The following is a 19,548-nucleotide window of genomic DNA, read 5'->3' as shown; positions in this document are numbered from 1 at the left end:
CTTCCCTTCGAGGGTGAAAAGAGTGGCTGGCGGGTACTGGGCCCAGGGTGGACCCTGGTTCCTCTTGCAGCCAGGCCTCAACCCCTTGGCCCAGTATCCCCCCAGGAGAAAGGGGGTCCATTGTGAGCTCAGAGTGGTGTCGAGATGGTGCGTGCAGGGGCGCCTGCCCGCAAACCTTTGCATCTGATCTGCACACCCCATCTCCCCAGACACCAGGCTCTTCGCGCCCAACATCAAGGCCCGGCTTCCAGCAGAGACCTACGCACTGGTGGGGCAGCAGGTCACCCTGGAGTGCTTCGCCTTCGGGAAGTAGGTGGAAGAGGAGAGGCACTGCCTCTCGGCGCCCCCCTGTGGCATGGGGCACCCCAGGGAGAGGGCAGGCAGGTTGGCCCTGCGTCCCCTGGGAGCTGCCACAGTGGCCCACGGGGCACTCTCGGGTGAAGCATCGCACACGCCAGCCGCCTGGCACGCGCTGGGTCCTCCCAGCAACACATGACAGGCTGGGACAGCTACGAGACACCGGTGGAGGCAGGAGCAGGGAGTCCAGACCCAGCCCCCCGCCCAGCACCACTCAGCCTCCTCGCCTCCTCCCTTATCCACTCGCACATGGCCGTGCTGCTGACAGTGGGCGCTTCAGAGGGTTGTTATGAGGTTACCCGGGTTAATGCGTGGAAAGCCCCTGGCACCCTGGCACTAAGGAAGTGTTTTTTGGATACTAGCAATCATCTTTTTAAAAGTCACAATGGAAGTTTTGCTCTCCCAGATGAAGGTCCTGCTGGAATAGGGCTAGCAAACAGCAGGTGCTCAAAAATGTTTGTAGAATGAAGCAATATGATACGTACCTCGGTCCCCTCTTCCATCACTGTCTCCTGGGATTCCTCAGCATACCCTCTGCATTGTGGAGAGTAACTGGGCCTCCAGAAAGTCCATCTTAAAGGCCCACGGAAGTGCCTTAAAGACTTGTTGGCACCTCAGTTCCTTTTTTAAAATTTTTAAAAAAGATTTATTTATTTATGCATATGAGAACTGGGGCACAGAAGTGTGGGGAGTGAGAGGGTTCACAAGAGACAGAGTGGGGAGCAGAATGGGCAGACTGACTGAAATAACACAGCTGAGGGGAGCAGCGGGCGAGACAGGAGAGGTCTGCTGCGCCACGTGGGTAACTCCCTGGCCGGGGATCGATCTTGTGCTGCAGAAGCTGCAGATAGCTTCATAGTGCTGTTCTTAGCCCCTTGTGCCACCAGGGAGGCCCCCCTCAGTCCATTTTTGCATACAGATTACTAATAACTGAGGCCCCTTTTAAAGCCTTGCTGGGGAGAGGGAAGGGGAGTCCTGAAGACCTAAGTCACAGGCCACTGCTGAGGAGGCAGCCCTAGAAGAGGTGAGTGGCCATTGCAGGGGCGGGGAGAGCAAGCAGGTACAGGGCACAGAGAACACAAGAAGTCAGTTTCGTTGGCATCTCAGCTGGTGCAGGTACGGGAGGGACGAAGCTGCTTCTGCACTGCACCTGCTGTGCTGAGCCCACCTGGTCTCTCTCCTTCCTGCTTCCCAGGCCCTGACTCCCTGCAGTCTTCCCCCTGCCCACTTGCCTGGCCTCTGGGGGGCACACGAGACTGGGAGTTGCAGGCACAGGGGAGCCTGCCCAGCTCAGTCCGCCCCCTCGGCATGTTCCCTGACAGCCCTGTCCCGAGAATCAAGTGGCGCAAAGTGGACGGCTCCTTGTCCCCCCAGTGGGCCATAGCCGAGCCCACCCTGCAGATCCCCAGCGTCAGCTTCGAGGACGAGGGCACCTACGAGTGTGAAGCCGAGAACTCCAAGGGCCGGGACACAGTCCAGGGACGCATCATCGTGCAGGGTACAGAGCCGGGGCCCCGCGCCCCCTGTTTTGGCCCTTGTCCCTGAGGTCATGGATCCAAAAGCCACAGAAGGGAGTGGGCGGGCCCCATGTTGAAGCCTTCTTGCCCCAGGATCGTGCTGGGCGGGGTGTGGGGACAGGAGCCATCCCTGTGGCTCCTCAGTCCAAGTTGCAGGGAGTTGGCAGAAGGGCTTGGAATGATTTAAGTTGCTAAAACAGTCACTGGCAATGGTGTCAAGTGCCACCTGCTTCTCTCCCCCTCATGCTCCTCCCCACGCCACAGTGAGGACGCCCTCTGCGGATTTTGTCAGGAACTGCATCCCTCCATCTCTCCTTTTAACCAGCTGGAGGCTGCCCCGCCTCATGCACGTTCCTTCTCTCCTTTGCTCTCCACAGCTCAGCCTGAGTGGCTCAAGGTGATCTCAGACACAGAGGCCGACATCGGTTCCAATCTGCGCTGGGGCTGTGCGGCGGCCGGCAAGCCCCGGCCCACAGTGCGCTGGCTGCGAAACGGGGAGCCCCTGGCCTCCCAGGTAGGAGACCTGGGACTTCCTTGCTCACATCACCTGCTTCCCTCACCACCCAGGCTGCCCCTGCTCCGGTGACAGCCCCTCGGGGCCAATCAGGGTGCCATGGGGTGGCTCTAGGTCTTCTTTCATCCCAGAATCACATCGGACTGGTCAACCACTCCTGATGGGAGGCGCAGAGACCTGGTCCAGGCACAGATCAGGCCCAAACTCGCTGCAGTCTCTGGTGGTGTGTGGGGAGTCCCAGGCAATCTCAGAACCCTAGGATCCCGGGCTACCCTGTGCCGGGACTGGACAGATCCGGCCTCTCCTCAGGGAGGTCCCACAGTGCCCCCTCTGCCCATCTCCCCCTGCCCCCCGCCCTGCTGTGGTCCTGATGCCCCGGCCCGCCCTGGGCGACTCTTCTCAGACACGGGTGGAGGTGCTGGCTGGGGACCTACGCTTCTCCAAACTGAGCCTGGAGGACTCGGGCATGTACCAATGCGTGGCGGAGAACAAGCACGGCACCATCTATGCCAGCGCCGAGCTGGCCGTGCAAGGTAGAGGCCCCAGGAGGCAGGGGACACTCCCAAGGACACATGGCGGGGGCTACAATTCTGGGGGGCAGCATTTCTAAACACAGAAACATGCCCTGGCGGTTTTCCTTAGACAGTTTCCTCTCTCTTTTTTTTAAAGATTTATTTACTTATGCATACAAGAACTGGGGTACAGGCCAGAGGTGCGGGGGATGAGAGGATTAAGCAGAGAAAGTGAGGATAACAGGCAGATCTACTGAAATACACTGCCGAGGGGAGCAGCAGGCGAGACAGGAGAGATCTGCTGTGCCATGTGGTTTGCTCCCTGGCTGGCCGGGGATCGAACTCACGCTGCTGCAGTGGCTGGCAATAGTTTGATAGCGCTGTCTTTAACCCCTGCACCACCAGGGAGGCCGCATTCCTTAGAAAGCTTCTGAGCAGAACCTGGGTATTTAAGAAAGATGAGGCCCTAGGCTGAGCACTTCTGAGGGTGGGCTCTTGCTTGCTTCCTGCCTGCCATGGACCGAGTCAATGTTTGTGGGGTGACTTGTAGGGCACCTCGATCATAAGGGAAAAAAAGGTGCACGTGTCAGTGGAGACCAAAGCAGTTAGCTTTGTGCTTAGCCCAGCCCCTTCGGCTAAGCTACTTGATCTTTTTGTGTCTCTGTCTTGGTTTGTAAGATGTGAACAATAACTTCTGCTCTCATTCAGCTGTGGTGAGGATGGCCAAGCATAAAGGACTGTCTGCCACATACAAGTGCTGGTCTTAGTTGCGTGACTTGGCTTGTGGAGCTCGGTTTCCCCATCTGTAAAACGGGCATAGTGATATCTACCCCATCAAGTTGTACAGAGGCTTAACTAAGACTCATTCGTCCATTAATATGAACTTTCATTCAACCCACCAAAATTCATTCATTAGATCCTAAAGAAAAACCTGAAAGATTGGGCCTCCCCCGGTGGTGCAGGTGGTTGAGCGTAGCACTGTAAAGCTGTCCACAGCCTCTGCAGCTCAGGTTCGATCCCTGCCGGCCGGCGAGAATCCCACATGGCACGGCAGACCTCTCCTGTCTCGCCCGCTGCTCCCCTCAGCAGTGTACTTCAGTCCTTCTGCCTGTTATGATCCCCGCTCTGTCTCTGGTGAATCCTCTCACCCTCCCGCACATCTGGCCTGTACCCCGGTTCTTGTATACATGAATAAATAAATCATAAAAAAAAAGAAAAACCTGAAGATAAAAGACTTGCCTTCAAGTATTATATAATCCAGTGGAGAGCGGAGGATAAATAAACACAAAGCTGAATATAGTATTAAAAATTTCCAGCAGAGGGTGGGGCTAAGGCAGGATGATTAGATGGATGGTCAGAATGGAAGAGCAAGGAAGTCACATTCGGGATGTGACCTGAGTTTCGAGCTATTCACATGAAGATCTAGGAACTTCTAAGTAAACCCTGTGGCAAGTGCAAAGATCCTGAGGCAGGAAAAAACTTGGCCTCCTCAAAGGATAAAAATGGCCCGAGAGACTGGAGCACATGAGTGAGGGAAAGCAGAGCAGGAAGTGGTCAGAGAGGTGGGGACTCCTCTGTGAGCCCTTGGAAGGAGGTGGACTTCGTTCTGAGTCCCAGCTTATGGTTTTCAAGATATTCCTGACTGCTGGGTGGAACCAAGACATAGGAAGTCACTGCAGAACCTGGAAGACCGAGGAGGGGGCAAAGGGCTGGATCCTGGTGTGCTGTTAGGGGTCCCTCGTGGACTGACTACAGAGAGCCCCCAGTCGGGTGACATCTTGATCAAGGACAATGAGCACTGCTGTGACTGTGTGGGGCCCCTCTTTCCTTCCAGCACTGGCCCCTGACTTCAGGCTGAGTCCCGTAAGGCGTCTGATCCCTGCAGCCCGTGGAGGCGAGATCGCCATCCCCTGCCAGCCCCGGGCAGCGCCGAAGGCTGTGGTGCTCTGGAGCAAAGGCACTGAGATTCTGGTCAACAGCAGCAGGTACAGCGCCTCCCCCGCCCCGGGCAACTCTGGGTCCTCCTCACTGTCCACCAGGCGCAGCCCTGTCCTCTCCGGGGTTGACCGTCTGTTCTGTCCTTGCTGTAGAGTGACTGTGACTCCAGAGGGCACCTTGATTATAAGAAACATCAGTCGGTCAGATGAAGGCAAATACACCTGCTTTGCAGAGAATTTCATGGGCAAGGCCAACAGCACGGGCATCCTGTCCGTGCGAGGTATGCTTGTGGTTTGGCTGAGGTTGGTAGGCTCAGCCATCAAGGGGTGCCCTCCCTCCTCGCCATTCTATTCTTGTGTTCCCACATTCCCCCTAGTGTGGCCTTGAGGTTACCCCCAGAGCCACCCCCTCACCCACTCACCACCTTCCAGAATCTGCTCCTGCCTCCCTCCTGCCCCTGTGGGGCCGCTGAGAGGTCAGGCGCTCCTGGCCATGCTGCCTCTTCTCTTTCTCAGGGCTGGGGAGGTGGGTGGCGTGGCGGGAGGGGACAGACAAAACCCCTCTCCCTGCCCAGCACCCCTGCCCAGGCCTATTTCCTCCCTATCCACTAGGGGCCTTGTTTTTCTTGGCAGATGCAACCAAGATCACGCTGGCCCCCTCGAGTGCCGACATCAATCTGGGGGACAACCTGACCCTGCAGTGCCATGCCTCCCACGACCCCACCATGGACCTCACCTTCATCTGGACCCTGGACGACTTTCCCATAGACTTCGATAAGCCGGGAAGCCACTACCGGAGGGCCAGCATGGTAAGGCCTGGGCCAGAGAGCCCTGGCGCCTCCTTCCCCCTGAGGGAGCTGGGGACCCAAGATGTCCTTAACCCACACCATCCCAGAGCTATCCCCACCCCTCGGGAAGGCCATGCCCGGGAGGCTCATCCTGGAATTCGTAACCACCCTCCCATTGAGGGCCAGATCCCCGAGTCCATGCATGAGGAGAGGGAGCTCAGGCTCCCGGCCAGACTCGCTTCCCACTGCCCTTCTCGCCCTCCTGACCCCCCGGGCTCCCCTGACCCCCGGCACACGTTCCTTTGGCTATCTTTGCCTGGCCTGGGACAGACTTCATGGGGAGCCGCTGATTCCTCCCATTCAACAGCGAGGAACACGGAGGGCCAGAGGGTCCGTGCATGGGACAGAGTGGGGTCAGGCCCTCCTCTGGCCTCGTGGCCCTCTGGCTGCCCTCCAACCTGTCCCTTCCTGCCCTCTGAGTGCAGAAGGAGACTGTGGGGGACCTGACCATCCTGAATGCCCAGCTGCGCCATGGGGGCAAGTATGCGTGCATGGCCCAGACGGTGGTGGACAGCGCGACCAAGGAGGCCACAGTCCTGGTTCGAGGTGATGGGGCCTCCCGCCCACCCACACCCCTGCTCCCTGGTCGACTGTGACCTCCCCGCCCTGACTCTCCTCCCCTTGAAAGCTGTGGGGAGGGCTTCTGACAGAAGTCCCCTGGGTTGAACTTAACGCGCGGCTCCCCAGAGATCCTAGCTGAATCAGTATTCTCCCTCCAAACCCAAATCCCAAAAGTTCACTCCTAACACATCCTAAGAGTGGAGCACCAGAAGGTGTCAAAGTCAACAGCCCAGCACTGGAGAGCTACACAGGGCCCCACGAGAACCTCCTCTCACCCTCCCCGGGTCCTGGACACAGTCTGCCTACCTCCCAGCCCAGGTCCCATCCGCTGCCCCCACTCCTTGCCTCGCCCCTTCCCCCATGTGTTTTTGGCGCCCTCTGTTGCCCCATAGTGGTACTACACCAACCCAAGCTGGCTCCTGCTTGAAGCTGCCCGCTTGTGCCCAGCTCTGCTCTCACCTCTGGCTGCAGGTCCCCCGGGCCCTCCTGGAGGCGTGGTGGTAAGGGACATCGGAGACACCACTGTCCAGCTCAGCTGGAGCCGTGGCTTCGACAACCACAGCCCCATTGCCAAGTACACCCTGCAAGCTCGCACTCTACCCGCAGGGAAGTGGAAGCAGGTTCGCACCAGTAAGTGTGAGGCCCCACCCTGGTTAGTTCTGATTAGGCCTGGTAGGGGCCAGAGGGCCAAGAATGGGCCTGGAGCTTCAGTGAGGGACGGGCTTAGCTCTACCTGCAGGGAGTTCCCAACCATGGAGGACAGCAGGACAGCAGGAGGATGGGGGAGAGAATTGGAGGAGGCGTCGCTCCCCAGTGCCCTTGGAAGGTTATCAGGATTGACAGTGGAGCAATGAAAACACTCCTGGGGGTGGGGTGTGCACAGTCCATAAAGGCTGCTGACTTTCTGATGGTCTCTGAAAGAAGTCAAGACCACTTAGCATACGGCAGGGCCCACCAGGAGGGCTGGCACAAGAGGCCACCTACCAATCTCAACCACTGGTCTGATGTGAAGTAGAAAGAGGCGTTCAGACCAGTCCCTGCCCTCTCTGTCCAGCCAATAAATGAATACCAGCTGACTCACAGGTGCCTTGCAGATCCCGCCAACATCGAGGGCAACACCGAGACTGCCCAGGTGCTGGGCCTCACGCCCTGGATGGACTACGAGTTCCGGGTCTCGGCCAGCAACATCCTGGGCACTGGGGAGCCCAGTGGGCCCTCCAGCAGAATCCGAACCAAGGAAGCAGGTCAGAGTCCTAGGTGTCCCAAGGAGAAGCACAGAGGGGCACACACGAGCTGGCCTTAGAGGGGTCCCCACTGAGTAGCAGTTAGCCGAGTTCCCACCTGCTCCCCAGGCTCAGCCCCTAAAGAGCAGACAAGGGGGGAGCACATCAGGACCACGGCTGCTGCCCGGAACCACCACCCATTGGGGCTGGAAGGTCCATCCTGTCCGAACCCCTCATGTGAACAATGGGCCAACCCTACAGCAGCATTAAATTGACAAGTATGTCAAAAGGAAAAGTTTAATTAAAAAAGAAAAGAAAAAAATCAAAGTTTGGAGAAGGGAAGGGTCAGACAGGTGGAATCTGGACTGGACCTGGATTGTGAGGTGGTGGGCACATGAGCCGGAAGTTCACAAGCTGCAGAAATCAGCTAATGAGGAAGGGGTGCATGTGCATATGCATGTGTGTGCCTATGCGTGTGTGCACTCATGCACGCTCACATGTGAAGGCACTAGGGAAGCAGCGAGCGTCCTGCTTTAGATGGTTTTCCTGGGAACAGGGGCAATGACCACCTGCTCACACCCTCCATGAAGGGTGTGTGGGAAGGAAGGGGCGGTGCCCGGAGACCGGGAAGCACAGGCCCCATGCACAGTTGCTGCCAGGCTCCTGCCCAGCCTTCCCCAGGTGAAAGCTCAGGAGACCCGGGATTGGAGGGGTGGCAGGATCAGGCCCTGCTGGGCCCCACCACCCAGCCTGTCCCACTGTCCGTGTGCCCTGGACTGAGTCTCCAGGCTTGAGGGAATTAGTCAGCATTTTTAAGTGGTACCTCTCCCGGGTAAGGAATTACAGAAGAAGCACTTTTCCTGTTGAATGTGGATATCAAATGTCAGGAAGGCCGGGGGTGGGGGAGGGTCTCCTTCATTCTCGTGTCCCTGGAGTGATGAACAGAGACAGCTATGACACAGAGTAGAGATGACGGGTTTTGAAACCAGGAGAGCTGTACGATGCACACGTGGTGTGACCTCAGGCACGTCACTTAACTGCTCTGGGCCCGGTCTTTCCACCCACGTCACAGGAACACATGGGCTCCTTGTAATCACAAGGCCTTGACTGTGCCTGCTCAGAATCAAGCCATAAGTCTCTGATAGCTGGACTCTGCTGAAATATTTTGACCCTCAGCCAAGTTACCCCTGCCAAGATTCATGTGCTGATGAAATGCATTCTTGTTTTAATATCAGCCTTGTAAAATACTAGAGACAGTTAGGAAATTTAATCTGCCGTAAAAGTAAAAATAATAATAAAATACCCTGCAACTCCAAAGAAATGCTTTTCGCATTCACTGCAGTTCTGGATTATTTATTCCCCATAATTTAAAGACAAACGTAGCTGGTCTCTGTTGTTTAATTTAAACCAACAATGATCATTTGTGGAGCATCTATTTATTATATACATTTTTATGCCAGCCACTGTCTTATTTAATTTCATTTTCCTTATAGCCCTTTGAGAAACATTATCCTCAGGTTATGAAGAGATGAGTGAGAGGTTCAGAGAGGTTAAGTGACTTGCTCAGGGAACCACAGCTAGTAAGTGGCAGAGGTGAGGTTTGAACTCAGGTCTGCCTGACTCCAGAGGACAAAACCAGGCCCCACATGAAGGGGTGTCCCCACCCCAGGATGCTCTACAGCTCAGGCTTGGGCTTTTGTTCCTCACTACCCAGTAACAAGCCAGGTGTGTGTCCCTTGGCCCTGACAGCGCCCTCAGTGGCCCCCTCGGGACTGAGCGGAGGTGGTGGCGCTCCCGGAGAGCTCATCGTCAACTGGACGGTAAGCTGTGGGGGCTTGAGCCGTGTGCAGAGGGGATCAGATGGGCCAGTGCCCAGTCCCACGCAAGAGCAGAGGACGTCCTCTCCCACTCCCTGCACCCGCTGCCCCTGGAGATGGGCTGCCCCTCCTGGTGTAGGCGGGTGGGAGAGGATGGGCAGGGAAACGCACGGCGGCCCTGCGCCCATGCCACACTCTCGCCCTCAGCCTGTGTCACGGGAGTACCAGAACGGAGACGGCTTTGGCTACCTGCTGTCCTTCCGCAGGCAGGGCAGCGCCAGCTGGCAGAGTGCGCGGGTGCCCGGTGCCGACACCCACTACTTCGTCTACAGCAACGACAGCATTCGGCCCTACACGCCCTTTGAGGTCAAGATCCGCAGCTACAACCACCGAGGAGATGGGCCCGAGAGCCTCACGGCGCTGGTGTACTCAGCTGAGGAAGGTGGGCAGCCCTGGGCCGACCGCCGGCCCCACCAGCCACCCGTCCTGGGGTGTAGGTGGGGCGAGCGCTGGCTCACCCCGAGCAACTCCATGAAGGGAGGTGGAGGGTCACCTGGGTTCTAAGCCACCAGCCACATTCCATGCCCTTGCCCAGGGAAACACAGCTCAGGCCTGGGGAGACCGAGAGTGGGGAGGAGGTTCTGGGGTGCTCCGGGAACCCTCATGTGGCCTTCACCTGGGCTGGACAGTCCCAGTTGGCAACTGCTCTTGAGTATACAGGGAGACCCTGAGAACCCAAACCCATTCTGTGTTGGTCCCCAGAACCCAGGGTGGCCCCTGCTAAGGTCTGGGCCAGGGGGGTCTCATCCTCGGAGATGAACGTGAGCTGGGCGCCCGTGCAGCAGGACGCGAATGGCATCCTCCTGGGCTATGAGGTGAGTGTTGCGCCGGGCCTGGCAGAGGAAGGTGTGCTGAGGCCTCGAGGGCAGGGGCGGTACCTCCCAACCCGTCAGCCCAGGTCACGCACTCACGGACTTGGCAGACAGCACAGAGTCAGCACAGCGCTGTGGACGCGGCCTTTGCGGGGCCACGTCGCTACTGCCAGTTGGGGAGCGCAGCCCTGTAGACAGCCTGGAAGTCAGTGCTTAGCTGGAGCCAGCAGTGCGAGCTGTGGGAGCCCAGGGGAGGAGCCGGTGCTGTCGGGGTCCGGCCTGGCACCCCAGGACTGCAGAGGACAGCATGGCCCCTCTGTGCACCAGTTGAGTGTCCATTCCCTGGAGAGCCTGCACAATGGTGCCTGTAGAATAGATGGACAGCAAGAGGGAGCAAGAGGAGGGTGAGACAGAAAAGTAAGAAAGGTCATCACCCAAGAGAGAGGCCTGAGCAGGCCTGCGAGTGACACCCCAGGGGAGTGATACTTCCATACTCACCCTTGACCTGCAAGGATATTTAGCAGGTCTTAGAATTAAGATGACTATTAAAATGGATTTTGCATTTATTGTTATTACTCTTATTAACTGCCATAGCTTGTGGGGGCGGGAGGCTACCCAGCAAGTCCAAGTACACATTTCATACCCTGTAGTGGAGTCCTTACGGATTCCCTGGGCTAAGTGGAGCTAGGTTCCTGCTGACCCCCCACTCACCCCCCATCCCCTCAGGGGCCCGGGGCACAGAAGGGCAGTGGGAATTTGGTGCTCTCGACACATCTGGAGTCAGGTGTATGAGACCTGGACTGAGTCACAGGGAGAACCAGCTTGTAGGTGGCCAGGGCCAGGGTCACAGAAGCCCTGAGGCCCTGGACTTGACCGACAGCCCTTGGGCACCACCACCCCCTTCAGATCCGCTACTGGAAAGCTGGGGACAAGGAAGCAGCCGCTGACAGGGTGAGGACAGCTGGGATGGACACCAGTGCCCGAGTCAGTGGCCTGCACCCCAACACCAAGTACCATGTGACCGTGCGGGCCTATAATCGGGCGGGCACTGGGCCTGCCAGTCCCTCCAGCAACGCCACCACCATGAAGCCCCGTGAGTGTGTCACGCTGGGGGAGCAGTGGGGTGTGTGGAAGGGGGTGCCTCCAGGACCACTTCTCCTCAGCAATAGGCAAATGCTGCAGTCCTCAGGCCCTCAGGGGCTGGACAGAAACAAGGCCAGAGCCTACTGAAAATGAGTGACTGGACTCCTCCGCCCTTCCTGCTCCCTGGGACTTGCTTCCTTTGTGGCCGTGGTGCAATATTCTGGGGTAGCTGCGTGGGCAGACATGTAGAGAAGGGGCTAAGGTGGGGCATGAGTGGCGAGGAGGCACCTGGATTCTCCCCAGCCTCTCCCTCCTCTGCAGCTCCGCGGCGACCACCTGGCAACATCTCCTGGACCTTCTCGAGCTCCAGTCTTAGTATTAAGTGGGACCCTGTGGTCCCACTCCGAAATGAGTCTGCAGTCACTGGCTATAAGGTGAGGAAGGGGCGACCAGGCATTGGGTGAGGGGCGGTGTCTGTAGTTGCGGTGAACACAAGGTTTCTAGCAAGATGGAGTGGAGTGCGCCTTTGGCAGCGAGCATGGGTGTGAGAGGCGCGAAATACGTGGCAGGCTCTCGGGATGGCCTGTCGTGAAGACTCTGAGAAGAGCGGCAGAAAAACAGGGTTCATGGGGCGGTGATGGGGGGTTGAAGTCTGGGGGTCCCTCTGGCCTGGGGAGTCTGCACAAGCAGTCCCGCTTTACAAGCTTCCTCCCAGAACTGAGGGGCTTGCTCAAGAGCCTTGCTCAAGGGAGACAGCAGTGAGGAGACAAAGCCTCGAGGGTTCAGAGCCACCTGGGCTCCTAGAAGTACCTGCAGGAGGGCAAGAAGATGGGCCCTGGCTGAGTAAACCCCAGCTGGCCAATCCCCGGCCCGCAGATGCTGTACCAGAATGACCTGCACCCAGCGCCCACACTGCACCTCACCAGCAAGAACTGGATAGAGATCGCAGTTCCTGAGGACATCGGCCATGCCCTGGTGCAGATTCGGACCACAGGGCCTGGAGGGGATGGGATCCCAGCGGAAGTCCACATCGTGAGGAATGGAGGTGCTGCCTCTTCCCCATCTGATCCGCCAGGAGTATCAGGGCCACCCAGATGCCTGGTGAAGGAGTCCTTGAAGGGGAAGGGGAAGCAGGCAGAAACCATGGGCAAAGTAGCCCTAGGCTGCCCACACTCCACTGCTTTACCCACACCCCCAGACACCCCCAGGGTTAGGGGCTGTGTGTGTCCCTTTCACAGGGAGACTGAGGAGCAGCAGCTGCAAAGGTGCTACAAAATGCTGTGGACGCAGGGCTGGGAATCTCTTTGGGTCTTAAAGCTGGCCTGGGGCCCCAAGGGCTGCATGCTGCTCCAAGGGTGGGACGGGCCTGCTGCTACCCGCCCAGCTAACTCGGCCCTTTTCTACCTGCGGTTCCAGGCACAAGCATGATGGTGGAGAACTCGGCGGTCTGCCCGGTCCTGCACCCTGGCACCATCCTCTCCCACTCGGTGGCCATGCTGCTCCTCATAGGCTACCTGGAGCTCTGATCTCAGCGCCCTCCCTCTCCGTCACAGCCAACACCCACCTCCGATGGACGCAGCAGCCGGCCAATCCCTTCCTGACGCCAAGGAGCCCAGCACTGTGCCTGAGAATGGCTGGTTTTTAATCCCCACTGTAGACGGTGCCCTTCCATGGAAGGCGGGTATTTCATACAGGATAGAGCCCAAAAGGGCTGTTTTTCTTTAAATCGAGAGACACCAAGCAGAAACTTTCTGCTGACACTGACCCCCAGGCCTGGGTCCTCACTGCGCCCAGATGGAAGGACCAGGCCTGTGGGAGGAAGGGGTTCTGAACATGTGTCTGCACGTCGGCAGAGATGGCACATGGGACCACTCGTGGACTCTGCTCCCTGAGAGCTGACATCTCTGCCCAGCAGGAATGCTGGACGTGACCAGCTGAACGGGGACCCCACAGTCTGAGGAGATGGTCAAAGCCTGGGACCGAGCATTCTCCTGCTTTCTCTGACATTGTCCTGATGACTCCCTAGCAAGCCCTGCCTCCTGCCATCTGGGAACCAGGGCCTGACATCTGAGGCAGCAGCCTGAGCCCCTCAGCATCAGGGCATGTTACCCCAGACTGCTGGGGACAGAACAGGAAGGAGCTGCTCTCAGGTGCCAGATGTGGCCTGACGCACAGTGAGAATGCAGGTGATGTGCCCTCTTAACCAACACTGCCAACCTGACCCATCGCCCTCAGAGTGAGAGCCATGACAGGTGACTGGGTGACTAAAGGGCTTGTCTTGGGGAGGCCCCCACTCCACCAAGACCATCCTGCAGAGCCCTCCTGGCTTGTGCCCTCTCCTCCAGCTCAGCCTGCAGGCCCAGGCCCCACTGGGCTGGCACTGACTCACGCAGGCCTGGCGGCATTAATTCTCTGTGTGAGGGTCTTCTGAGAAGGGCAAAGGGGAAGTGGGGTACCACCCCAGGATCACTCTGCAACACCCTGCGCGGCCCACTCCCCAGGCCGCCTCGGACTGCTCTTGCCTTTCCCCGGAAGAAAAAGGGGTTAATAAATGGGACAGCCTATCTGGTGCTCTGGGTGTATGACCAGTCACAGCACGACAGACCTGGAAGAGGTTCTGGAGCTTGGCCTGTCCAAGGCCTTCACCTGACAGATGAGGAGCAGAGGGAGGGGTCAGGGCTGCAGCCTGTTAGTGGGATGAGACCACGAGTCTCCTGCCTTCCTGGCCCAGGCTCTGTCTTTCCAGAGGAAGGGGCGGTGCTGAGTGGCCTACCTGGCTAGGAAGGTGGTTAAAGACAGTGGGGTATGAAAAGTCTGAGGTTCAGGTGGGTGATCATGGGGTGGCGGGCATGGCTGGGCCCCAGCCCAAGACCCGGGTGGATGCCGGAGACATCTTGTCCTTTCCTTCTGCCATGGCCTCGGCGGGCCTTGCTGGCTTGACTCTCCTGCTCCTCATCCTCACTCTGAGAGGCCGAAGCAAGGACAGAGCGTCCCCAACTCCAGGCAGCAGTGGACGCACAGGCAGGAGCCCCCCCGGAGCCTCACAGGCGGCCTCACGTTGGCAGCAGCAACGCAGGCACCTTCAGGGGACAGGCCTGAGGCCCCGAGCCTGGTTTCTGTAGTTTACAGTTAGATCTCTATTTTGTTATGTTTTTTAGACTTTGAAGTCCTGCTGTTTTCCTGGGCAGGTTTACGTTGATGTTTACTCACCAGAATTTTTTTAAATGTTATATTCACACCCCTTTCCTCCAAGCTACTGTTGTACCCCTCACCCCATCAGGACTGCTTCTCTGGAGCCCACCGATCAAACCTCCTCACCTACCCTGTCCAGCCCCACCATGCAAGGGTTGGGGACCCCAAACTCGGCCTCACACCCACACTCACCCCCATAGAGGTGGCTATGGTTTGACCTGTGCCCAGCTCGGTCCAAAAAGGGGTGTTGAGCCCCAGAAGCCTCCCGCTGAGGCCCATCCTATTCTTTTCTCACTGCCTTAAGCTGCCTCTAAGAGGGGACAGGGCCAGAGATGCTGGCCCAAGCAGGATGAGCCAGTTTGGCACTGGGCCTCTGAGTACAGCTGGAGGCCACAGCCCCAAGTTTGCTTGAGGCAAAAGGTACAACTAGGAATCTTAGGCCTAGTGAGGCCCATTAGAAGTGGGGAGTAAGGCAGGCCTGCCGAGAAACCCAGGGTTTTTAACCAGGAAAACCTAAGCACCAGGCAGGGGAACTTGTTTGGAGATGTAGAACTACAGAAAATGCTGTTTCTGCAGCCTGAGGCTTTCAGGCCCAGGCCTGACTGAGGCTTAGTGAGACGGTCGGAGACGCAAGGACGCCCCATAAGGGCATGCAGGTCTGTGAAATGCAATCTCCTTATGGGGCGGCTTGGGCAGGGGCGTTGGTGGAGGCAGAGGATGAGATCAGATGACTTTCTAGCCCTTTCCTGCCCGGGCCTCTGATCTTCATCTTCTCCGCCCAGACAGGCTGGGCTCACCCCCGGTGGTCGTGACTGCATCTTGGGTTCCCGTTCACACACCGAGTCCCTGCCACAAGCAAGCTGTCTGCAGCGTGGTGGCCAGGAAGTGCCTCGTGGACTAGGGCCGGCCAGACCTCAGGCACAGCTTCAGCGCCCAGGGAGACACTCTCCACCCCACACACATTTGGGCTCAACTTTGGGGTCCTTTGGCCCTGGCCTTGGCTACTTGGCCTTTGTTGCTCTAACAGTCCCAGTGTGCACCTCACCCAGGTGGCATCTGGGCCCCACGAGATCAGGTGATTTACTTTCATTTAGGGTATCAAATGATACAGATGGTGCCAGGGAACAGGAAGCCATGGTTGGGGGAAAGGGGCCTTTTCCTTTTGATGAAATATCAGGAGAAACGGGTTTTAGACATCAGACAACCCGTCTGCAATGAGCTTGGAGGGAATAAGAGGTTTCTTCCTCTTTTAGGGAACTTTGAAGAATTTTGACAGCCATGGGCCTGAGGTCTAGGTTAAGTGAGGAGTGGACAGGTGTGGAGGCGCTGTGTCTCTCCAGGACTGAGGTTCATAGAATCCAAAGGTGCTCTGCACAGGAAGTCTGGGAGCACCTCTGCCAGCCAGGGATGGGGAGCGAGTCCAGCACCGTCCCTAGGGGTATGGTACCAGTGAGGCCTCTTGGCCATCCCACGAGCCCTAGTCTCTACTCCAGGCCAGAGCCCGCGCTGCTAAGGAGCCTTGCTCCCCAGTTACAGAGCTCTCCTGTCTTGGCTGGAAGCCCGCGGCAGCAAGGACAGCACTGGCTCACAGCGGCCTTGGAGGCACAGGGCCGGGCTATGGCCTGGGCCTCGTCGTGGGGCTGGAGGAGGCTCCGGGAGTGGTGTTAGGGATCCAGTGGGCATTTGGGGAAGAGGTGCCTGGAAGATGAGGGCACCCCGTGGACTTGAGTTTATAGGGACAGGCCTTGGGAAGGCAGGCCCGTGGAGGGGAGCTGAAGAGGGGGAAAAAATGGATTTGGTAGCTTTCTCCAGAGTCCCAGGAAGCCTAGTGCCCTTAGAGGGGTGCACCCTGCCATGGCCCCCAAACTCCTCCAAGTTACCCACTCCCTCCAGGCTCTGCAGGGCAAGGCCTCACCAGACCAATGACTCTACTCAGTTTTGTTAAAGGAGAACCACGCCCATGGGCCTGTTGTCTGTCTCCCTTGTATTGTATGGTAGTTATTTATGGACTCCGGTAGCGGCAGTTCTTAAATAAAGATGGTTTCTTGATCTGCTGAGGCAGCCGGCACCAGTGTGGGCGTTTTTATCCTCAGGCTGCGGCACCCCTCCTCGCCCCACCTCTAACTCAGGCTTTGCTCAGTACTTTCACCCTCACGCAGCTGGGAGTCAGCGGTGCTTGTGCTTCCTTCGGTCCTGGGGTGGAGATTGGCGGAGACTGTACGCAGCCTGAGCTGCGAGAGAACAGGCACTGCCGGAGGGGGTGGCCTCCCCGAAACCAGGCAGTTACAGTACTGGCACGAGGGTGCGGCTTCAAGGCCCCCAAGGGGGCCTCCCCCGAGACAGAATGACCTCCACAGTGGGAACACCCCTCTACTCTCTGCACACAGAGGAATTTGAATTCCTACTCAGATTTCCCAGCCACAACATGCTGGTGCGTTCAACTTCACCAAACTTCTACTACATCTGAGAGGTGCGCAGACACTCACGCGCTCCTGTTAGGTGCAAAGCAGGTAGGGCTCCTAGCTGACTGCCCCACAGCCCGACAGGAAAGAGACAGGCCCGGGGAGGCCATGGCCTGGTGCTTAGCCCTGTGCCCAGGGCTGAGCAGCAGAAGCCAGGCTGCCGGCGCATCCCTGCAGGGAGCAGCACCACAGCAGCGGGAGACCACAACCAGCTCAGCCCTGGCCACTTTGCAAAGGGACTGGGAGGGACACTGGCCACTCTAGAACCCAAGTGTTATCCAGCCTGCATCTCCTTGACCCTCCAGAGGCCAGTTACATGCACAGAATTCAATAGATTTAATTGCTAACACACCTGAGGGTCTTTTGTTCTCTTCCCTCAGAGTCAAAATTCGAGAGCCTAATACACAGAGGGCTATGCAAGCTAGAGCTGACCAAACCGCTCCCCCCACTCCCTCCCACCCCACCCTTGCTGGCTTGCACCGGTGCCGCAGCGGTTTAGCGCTGGGCTGCGAAGCTGCCCACAGCCTCTGCAGCGCCACTTCGATCCCGGGCCGCCTGGTGAGGGTCCCACATGGCACACAGACCTCTCCTGCCGCCCGCTGCTCCCCTCAGCAGTGTACTTCATCGGTCTGCCTGTTCCACTCCCCGCTCTGGCTCTGGTGAATTCTCTCACGCTCCCGCGCTTCTGACTGTACCCAGTGCTTGTATAAATAAATAAAATTAATCTTAAAAAAAAAACCAGAATATTGGATAAGCTGCTTAGCAATTCTTGGGTCTCAGTCTCTCCATCTTTAGAATGGAAAACAGTGCCCCTCAATTTTCCCTCCTCAGCGACATACATTGTGTTCACTACATGTAATATACCCGTGATGTACGGTCTTCTAAAGAACCAGGCATACTGCTGACTGCTTCAGCCACCATCTGGTACTGAACTGACACACTTCGTTATTAACATTCCCTGCATCCGGTACTTGAGTTTGCAAACAGGGCCACAGGGTCTCATTTGTTCTTCACAATCACCTGTTTCGAAGATGAAGCCCCCAGGGGTCAGCTAGCTTGCTTCAGTATAGACAGCAGAACCAGGGCCCAGGCCTTCTGAAACCCACTCTCTCTGAGGAAGGCAGAACAGAAGGAATAGTGTAGGGGAAATTTAAGAGCTTTTCAAAATAAGCAGTAGTAATAGGGACTCCCTTTGCACAGGTCTAGGTCAACTTAGCTAAAGATCAGAATCACCCATAAGGCTTCAGAAAAACAAAGATGCTTTCAGCTCCTGATATATGGATCTGGAAAACCCAAAGGTCCTGGGAGCCATGACTCCCCAGCAGCAATGAGCAACTCTAGCACCCAGACCTTGGTTTCGAAACACTATTCCCCACACTAAAAGGAACTAGAGTTCCTTGGACACACAGCAAGGGCAGATTTGGGACAATAAAGTCCAAAGGTAGAGCTGACATTTCTTGCCAACTAAAAAGCAAGGACGTACCCACAGCCAACAGGACCACATGAAAAGAAAAGCTGGCTTTAAAGAACCCCTACCAGCCAAAATTGGGGTCAGTTTGAACACCCAAAAAATAACAGTAATAGACTATATATAATTCACCAAACAGAAATTCAAGACCTCAAAAAAAGGGGGGTAAGCTCTTTACAGGAAAATGCAAGCTAATACAATAATGAATTTAAAGTATCGCCATCTTGCAAATCCCCCACATGCAATAAGACAACAATCATAAATGGATGTCAAAGTATTTGTGGTTTTTAGAAAACCAGATGAATGCAAAGTATCACCCCGCAGATTATTACAAAGGGAAAAAATATGCATAGCTTTGGAGAGATCTGGCGGTTACCATGTTCACCAAATGACTAGGGACATGTCGAAGGGGTGATAAGGACAGATTATTGTTCATGCAGGGCTTTTGTCAAAACGTTTAAGATCCATTCCTCAGGAATCTATTCATGAGGAAATGATGACAAATGCAGATCATGGGTCACTATCCAAGACAACTGACCTAGCCAGACTCTTCAATATAATCAGTGTCGTCAAAAGCTCCAAAAATGCAAGGGAGCTGTTGTAAAACAAGACTCGAAAAATAATCAAAAATTAAATCTAGGGCCTCCCTGGTGGCACAGGGGTTAAGTCTCAGCACTGTGATGCTATCCGCAGCCACTGCAGCATGAATTCGATCCCCACCAGAGAGCTGACCCACATGGCGCAGCAGACCTCTCCTGTCTCCCAGCTGCTCCCCTCAGCAGTGGATTTCAGTAGATCATCTGTTCTGTTCCCCACTCTGTCTCTGGTGTATCCTTTCACCACCACCCCCCACACCTGTCCTATACCCCAGCTCTTGTATGCATAAATAAATCTTTTTAAAAAATTAAATCTAAAAGCTCTAAGAGTTTAGAAATTGGGGAAAATGAAATAGAACTATATGTAAAATTAGGGAATTGTTAATCTTAGGTGCATAATATTGTGGTCACACAGGAGAATGAAGATTGTCCTTTTACAAAGATGCATATATGATTTAGGAGCAAACATATGTAGGAGTTACACATATGTAAATCAAATGTGACAAGTTTTCAAGTAGCTCAGTAAAACCAGTATATATTTAGAAAGAAAAGTCTAGTAAGTGTTCACAACTGGTGCACGCAGGTAGAG

The 19,548-nt window shown here is 56.4% G+C and overlaps 1 protein-coding gene across 1 annotated transcript in view; it reads left to right on the top strand.

Annotated features, from left to right (window-relative positions):
* CNTN2 (contactin 2) overlaps window positions 1-17,038 on the top strand; it is a 31,475-nt gene extending 14,437 nt beyond the window's left edge. Inside the window, exons 7-23 of the mRNA XM_037497833.2 lie at window positions 210-309; window positions 1,680-1,855; window positions 2,252-2,388; window positions 2,792-2,921; window positions 4,735-4,885; window positions 4,991-5,118; window positions 5,471-5,646; window positions 6,111-6,231; window positions 6,718-6,876; window positions 7,341-7,490; window positions 9,219-9,289; window positions 9,494-9,728; window positions 10,049-10,161; window positions 11,065-11,251; window positions 11,563-11,675; window positions 12,118-12,286; window positions 12,658-17,038. Coding sequence (XP_037353730.1) covers window positions 210-309; window positions 1,680-1,855; window positions 2,252-2,388; window positions 2,792-2,921; window positions 4,735-4,885; window positions 4,991-5,118; window positions 5,471-5,646; window positions 6,111-6,231; window positions 6,718-6,876; window positions 7,341-7,490; window positions 9,219-9,289; window positions 9,494-9,728; window positions 10,049-10,161; window positions 11,065-11,251; window positions 11,563-11,675; window positions 12,118-12,286; window positions 12,658-12,767 — 2,426 coding nt within the window. The 3' untranslated portion in view covers window positions 12,768-17,038. The remainder of the gene's footprint in view (window positions 1-209; window positions 310-1,679; window positions 1,856-2,251; window positions 2,389-2,791; window positions 2,922-4,734; window positions 4,886-4,990; window positions 5,119-5,470; window positions 5,647-6,110; window positions 6,232-6,717; window positions 6,877-7,340; window positions 7,491-9,218; window positions 9,290-9,493; window positions 9,729-10,048; window positions 10,162-11,064; window positions 11,252-11,562; window positions 11,676-12,117; window positions 12,287-12,657) is intronic.
* The last annotated feature ends 2,510 nt before the right edge of the window (window positions 17,039-19,548 follow it).

Source organism: Talpa occidentalis, unplaced genomic scaffold, assembly GCF_014898055.3.
Source record: "Talpa occidentalis isolate TD23 unplaced genomic scaffold, MPIMG_talOcc4v2.1 talOcc4.8, whole genome shotgun sequence".
NCBI lineage: Eukaryota > Metazoa > Chordata > Mammalia > Eulipotyphla > Talpidae > Talpa > Talpa occidentalis.
The sequence above is the reverse complement of the archived record's forward strand: the minus strand, read 5'-3'. Positions and strand labels throughout refer to the sequence as shown.